The 6,685-nt window shown below is 30.0% G+C and overlaps 1 protein-coding gene across 1 annotated transcript; it reads right to left on the reverse strand.

The window, feature by feature from the left end:
- Positions 1–2,725: 2,725 nt before the first annotated feature.
- Positions 2,726–6,621, reverse strand: Fsn (F-box synaptic protein). The gene is made up of 3 exons (XM_074130571.1): positions 5,772–6,621; positions 3,377–3,467; positions 2,726–2,900 (listed from the first exon to the last, which is right to left on the reverse strand). Exons 1-3 carry the CDS (start codon positions 6,465–6,467, stop codon positions 2,806–2,808), a joined length of 882 nt encoding a protein of 293 aa, XP_073986672.1. The 5' UTR covers positions 6,468–6,621; the 3' UTR covers positions 2,726–2,805.
- Positions 6,622–6,685: the final 64 nt, after the last annotated feature.

Here is a 6,685-nt window from a genome sequence, read left to right on the forward strand (position 1 = left end):
GAACTTTATTATTAATTATAATAGGTGTTTTTTTAAAGAAACTCAAAATTAAAACTCCTTGTACCCATACTTAATGTAATTTTCTTAACATTTTCAAATTGATTATTCTTAATTTGCCATCACAATAATATTCTTCAATTCATAAATAGAGAAAGGAAACAAAAGTAGGTATAATTATTACTTTACTCGTAATGATGAAATTAGAATTAGACTGCTATTATATTGCAGTGTTTTTTGTTTTATTTTTTAATAATGATCGATTGAAATCAAGGGGTTCCTAACCTTCTTCAGGCGTCCACTTTTGGAAAAAATGCGTAGGTTGATATACATTGTACTTCAGGATCAAATAAAATTCTGAAGGGGATTCCTGGATCCCATGGACTTATCTCGTAGATACGTTGCTATTTATTAATAATAATAATAATAATAAAATAAATGTGTAAAAAAACATACACACCAGATTTGTATACGAAAATTTGTATGCAACATGAAGGAATTTGTTCTAAATGTTTTCCCGACTTTCGCATTTCATTTTTAGATAAATTATCAAACAAATAAGAATAAAGTAGAATAACTACATTTTAGCTACAATGCAGTAAGTATTAATAATATCCAATAATACATTCTGATTCTTCCATTAAATTCTAGTTTTACAAGCCTGTACGAGATCCTGAAGTACATAAAACAAGTACTTTAAGTTTATGACTTTCTCATTATTGACCTCTAAAGAAACTCTTCGTTTATATCGACGTTAGTGGATCCAGACCATTAGGTTGGAAACACCTGAATTATTGTTGTTGCTTGAGTATTACAATTTATGACTAGAGATTTTTTTTCGCTTTATAATTATAATTTTTAATATTTAATGGAGCTACTATTATATAAATAACACTTACAATGATAAAAGTATTTTTACACAAGAAAATTTGTTAAAAAATGAATTTTTCTTTGTATTACTTGTTTTGACTTACTTTCTTTTATCAAAATATATACATTATGTATATCTATGTATAGAATATGTACATTTTTTTTTTATTTTGTACCTCAACAACATATACAATTTTATTCTTTTTCAAATATTTTTTGATTTTTTTTTGCCTGTTTAAAAATCGAGAATTTCTTTTCTTGAGTTATAAAATAATTTTAAGAATTCAAAAATATTTTGTAGTTGTTTCTTTCCAAAGAATTTTCTGCATTCGAAATTATAATGGTGGTGAACAAATAAAAGTATTATTAATAAAATTAAAGATACTTAAACCGAATAAATTAACCGAATAGCAATTTGACTAATTAACGAAATTTAGAATTCCTTCAAATGCAGCCAATGAGCAAGGATTATTAAAAATATGTAAATAAGATAATGACAAGAATATCTCGTCATTCTTTACTTTTAAGCAAACATCTGAAAGATCCATTTAAAAAGAATAAAATATCCCAAAATGACTTAGATAATATATCACTTATTGCACATTCAATTTTTACGGTGCAAATAAAAATGCAAAATTTCAATTATTGTCATAAAATAATAAACGATTATATAAAGTAAAATAATAATTGGAATGACTTTAAATAAAATTTGTATTTCTTACGGAAGACAAAACAATAAGGGTAACTCTACTTGCATGTTGTAACCACATACAAGTTTTGACTACTAGTGAAAATTTAAAATAAAAAAAAATCACTTATAACATTCTTCTAATAATGGTGGGTATATTCGTTAACTTAAATAATAATAATAATAAAACACAAGAACAAGGAAATGGCTAAGATTATACACTTGAATTCTTAAATTAAGTATGAAAATATGAATCTCTCTGTGATTCTCAAATAAGAAATTTTATCAGAAAGTTTTTATTTTCGCTAAACCTTTTTTTTGTTTTTTAAATGAAGCTGTTTAGGTTTAGTCAATAATAAATTATAGAACTATTAATTCTGCTTTGATAGCCAATGTTTGAATGCCTGTTGAATTAAAAATAGATTAATAAATAAATATAGCTTAATAGCTTTTAAGTTTCACTTATGTTGCAATACATATAATATTGTGCTCATCAGTACTGTAGGTCATTACTACCACATGAATTAGAACCATTCTTAAGCAGATGCATTACAACATGAGTGAAACATCAGTCTTCCATAAAATTACAAGGAAAAAGAAGTCCTTAAACAGATGGCATTTTAACCAGGAACCCGAGTATGATTTATAAGTTAACTGATTCAAAGTGCCTAATTAAACATTACTATTGTTTTTAAATGAATCTGTTTTTGTAAAATCAAATATATTTAATTGCTAAAACAATACTATTAGTTGAAATACATCGTGTAACAGGGTATCACTTAACTTTGTTCCAAAGTTGTTCCAACCATTTCTTATTATATTTGTGATTATTTAAATCATCTATTCAAGTAGTGCCTAAGGAATTTAGGCATATATTTAAAGAGTATCATGTTCAGCTGAGTTGTCTATCAGCTTATTGTAACTATTATTTTAATTAAGCTTACTTATAGGTGTCAGATGTGTTGTTTTTTTTTTTACAATTTAAACAATTTTCGGGAATTTTTGTTTTTTTTGTTCTCTTTTCGTACATATATTTTTTATTTTGCCTACATCTGACAAGTTATATAAATATTCTTCTAGATTGAAGTGCTTTGACAAATAGGGCGGAGGGATAAATTCACTCACACACATAAGTACCTATACTGTTGCAATCTGTGCTGTCTTCTGGTGTTTTAAAGATGCCAACATACACTTGCTACTGTTCCCGAGCAACTGGTTATAATACTAAGGAAACGTCTATCTCCTAAGTGTTAGCCATCTAACGGTGGGCCTAAATAAACCATAGACACTTCTGTGTTACCATAAACCGCCGACACTGATGGATATAATTTCCTATCTGGTAAACCTGTAAAAAATATGCATATTTTTTTGTAAGACACACTACATTTTTGGGTGTATATAAATAAGAATTATTATGGGGTAGAGATATCGCAACTTACTGTAGAATTAAAACTAAACTCTCTCCTAGAACCTTGCATACGAAGAAGATAAAACTACAAGTAAGTAGAATTTAGGTTTTTTTACGTTGAGTATAAAAAAATTACTCCGCACAGTATATGCATCAGTATTTGACACTTTAGAATATCTGTCAGCAATAGGAAGCATAACTATACAGACGCATCGGATGGAGGTGCAACAAGGAGCGGTGATTTTGGCGTTTATGTCTTCCAACTTTCAAATTGTGGAAATGGTGAAAACAATTAACATTAGTAATGATAGTGAGGTTGTGGCCCACAAAATGCTCTACATAGAGACTATCTTCATCATTCATAATTTCGGTTCTATATTAACATTACGGCCAAAATCTTTTATATTACTTACCTCTAAATGCGACTCCGAGGAATTCATAATTTTTTTCAAAAGACAACGTGTTATCATCACAGTCTAAAATCACTCTAATTCGTTCACCAACCTGAAAACAGAAAAATGGTTAAATCTTTTCTAACTTCTTTGACAAAATCATTTTCCCCCAAAAATAAAATTGTTAAGAAACTTAGATATTATTTTTGCTTCAAAAACGTATCTATGTCGTATTGGAGATGTAGGGGTTGACTTTAAGCATTTTAAACAGTGCAAAGGTACATATTATCCGCAATGGAAAGCAATACTGCCCACATGTGAACCACTAACTGTTTATCTTGTAGATTTCCAGGCAGTGATTTTACATTCACATAATAATCATTATGATAGCTAAGTAGGATATTTAAATATATAGAACTTTCAACAGGAGACTTAGACTAAAGGAACGAACAGTAAAATTACAAGGGATCATGACCATCATAATGTAACATATCAAGGCAACCCAGAAAAAAACTCATTGGAAAAAAGTACTGAAAATAACAGAAAGCAATTATAGAGGCATAAGATGAAAGAAGATCTGAAAACTGCAACGGGTAAATCTTTAAACAGATTAAGGAGGAGTGATTCACAAGCTCCCTTCAGACTAGCGATCGTTCACTACTAAGAACAGAAGCACCTCCATAAAATAGGACTAGTTTGGCCATCGTGCTACCGGCGATTTTAGGACACTCCCACGTTCACCTTAAAAAAGCATGGCCTGAAAACGAAGGCTAATTAAATTAATCTTCTCTAGATAGCAAATCTCCAAATGGCTCGTATTCCTATGGAGATTGTAAAAATAAAAAAAGAAAATTTACTATCTTATCTTTTGCTGCAAGAAATTTTGCGAGAGTACCTAATTTGTGAAACAGGATTTTCAACACAAAAACATGTCGAGGCAATCCGTCTTGAAAAAAGTATTGGTATCAAAATTTCCATTTTTCTTCCTTAAAAATACGTTTAATGTGAACAAATTTTGCTTTGATTTTATTTCCTTTGTTAAATTGTTTAATATATATTAATTCTGTTTAGTTACCGCCAACAGATTTTCGAAATAAGACTTTCGGTTCAAACGCTCATACTTTATCACAAACTTAGTTTGAGTAATACAGATTACTTTGGGTGTTCCAGTTAGCAATTACTTTTAGTTTTCTTTTAAGCGCTAGTTGGTAGTTAGTACATAATAGCAAGTTTCGTTAAGTGCATTGCTAGTGTGTACTCACAGGTCAATTGTGAAGTTATCAATGAATGGTTGACTGGGGCCAAAAAGAATGAATTTCAGGTTTGTGAAGAGAGAGAAGATAGAGGGTTATTTATTACCCTTTATCAAAATTTGGAATATTCCCGAAAATTGGTGTAATGGTGTTTGTTTCGAAATAATAACCGCCAGTATTTGACACCCAAAACATGTATTTATTGTGTTAATATTGGAATTGAATAATACATTTCGACTGAGACTGCACTAATTTGAGTATCGTGTTGAAGTTTCGTAACAATGGGTCTCTTTTAAGTAGGAATTTATACTGTGATGAGTCTCACAATCATCACCTCGGGAATCCAGCACTTACTCATCTAATTCTGATACCAATTAAAATTTCATAAAAGAAAATTAACCAATCGTAAATTATAGTAATGAATTAAGTGATTTCAATCAACGGGTATATAATAGCAAGTGAAAAATAATCTGATAATTCAGACTTACAAGTTTTATAAGAAACTGCTCGAACCTTTTAATAAACTGACATTACTGCACTCGGTAATACAGAATAGACTAAAACATAACTTGATTTTCACGCTGGCAATTTTAAAAGAAATTGTAAACAAAAATTTGCTGCAAAGATTGAACAGCACAAAAATAATTTTCAATTCATAATAAGGCACTTCTTTGAGTAAATTATATTATTTAGAATCAAATTAAATATTTATATTAAAACAAAAAAAGAGAGTAAAAACCAATTTGGTACATTGCACATTTTTTTAAATATATTAATGTATTTTTGATAAAAACGCGAACAAAAGTTATAAACGCTTAATATGTATTATTTCCTGAATTAATAAATAAACATACATATGTATAAAAACGAAATCGCTTTAAACAAACCTATCAATTAAAAAACAAGTACATAATTATGATTCAGATGAAATTCCTATTTCGCTTAATTTACCTTATGCTCAGAAAACAAAGAATATTTTATCTACACGATAAATTATACTTTCCTTACCTATTTAATGATTCTTTAATATATTTTCTAATAGTAACGTGTTCGAACATTGGAAGCATAGAAAATATTGTCAATGTGGAAATCGAGGTACATTTGCTTTTTATGGTAACATACTTTCTAGAAAAGTTTATTTAATTTTAAATAAAATTCCATACCTGATATTTTGGTGCATTATTTAAAAGAGGATAATTTCCTTGAGAATCTCCATTATGTAGAAGATGGTTATCAACTAAGTTCCAACCCCAACTTTGATCATCAGATCCTAATAATGCTACATATCCATGACACTGTAAAGGTGCTTCTTTAGTAGCTATTCCGATAACTGCTACGGTGCCTAAAGGACCTTCCCATATCACTTCCCAGGCGTGTCGCCCATGCCTAAATCCTATCTTACCCCTGGAAGCGTCCGTACTTTGAGCCACAGGGTTTCGGTGTAGTGTAAATCCATTTGGCTTAATATAAACATTTCTAGAACAGTCATTTGGGTTCCATGCATGATAAAATGCTCGTAATTTTGCTTTATACGTAGGAACTGATGAAAGTAAATCAGATTTTAGCGCTTCCTCCGCTAATTTCCTAATACAATGTAATCGCCACACGTCATTATTTTCATCATTTAAAAAACTATACCACTTTTTACAAACTAATGAACAATTTCTAAGATCATGCAGGTCTAAATATGAAAATATCACTTCTAAAGCAGAATCGGGGAGCGTCGCAGCAATTTCCTCCACCATTTTGCCGGCGGACCGGAACAAATTTTTGTTAAGTTTCTTTAAATTACAGTCTATGTTTCTACGGTCGTTACTACTATTAATATCTACACTACCACTTGCGGCTTCATAAGTCATTGTTCACAAACATTTCACTGTTTACATTACGTCAATATTACCTTGACGTCATTTTATTTATTGCAGAGGTTAGTTTGGATTGTGGATAGGGAACATTTTTAAAGAGTGGAACAAGGAACAAGGACTGAACCACGTGAGCGAATAAATCAGCTGTTCCCATTGTACCATCGCGCCAAGGCCCAAGCTTTGGAGGGTTTTATAACTTGTGTCTTGTGTCG

The sequence above is a fragment of the Rhodnius prolixus genome, unplaced genomic scaffold, assembly GCF_049639745.1.
Source record: "Rhodnius prolixus isolate KJV_2025 unplaced genomic scaffold, Rpr scaffold_4, whole genome shotgun sequence".
Lineage (NCBI taxonomy): Eukaryota > Metazoa > Arthropoda > Insecta > Hemiptera > Reduviidae > Rhodnius > Rhodnius prolixus.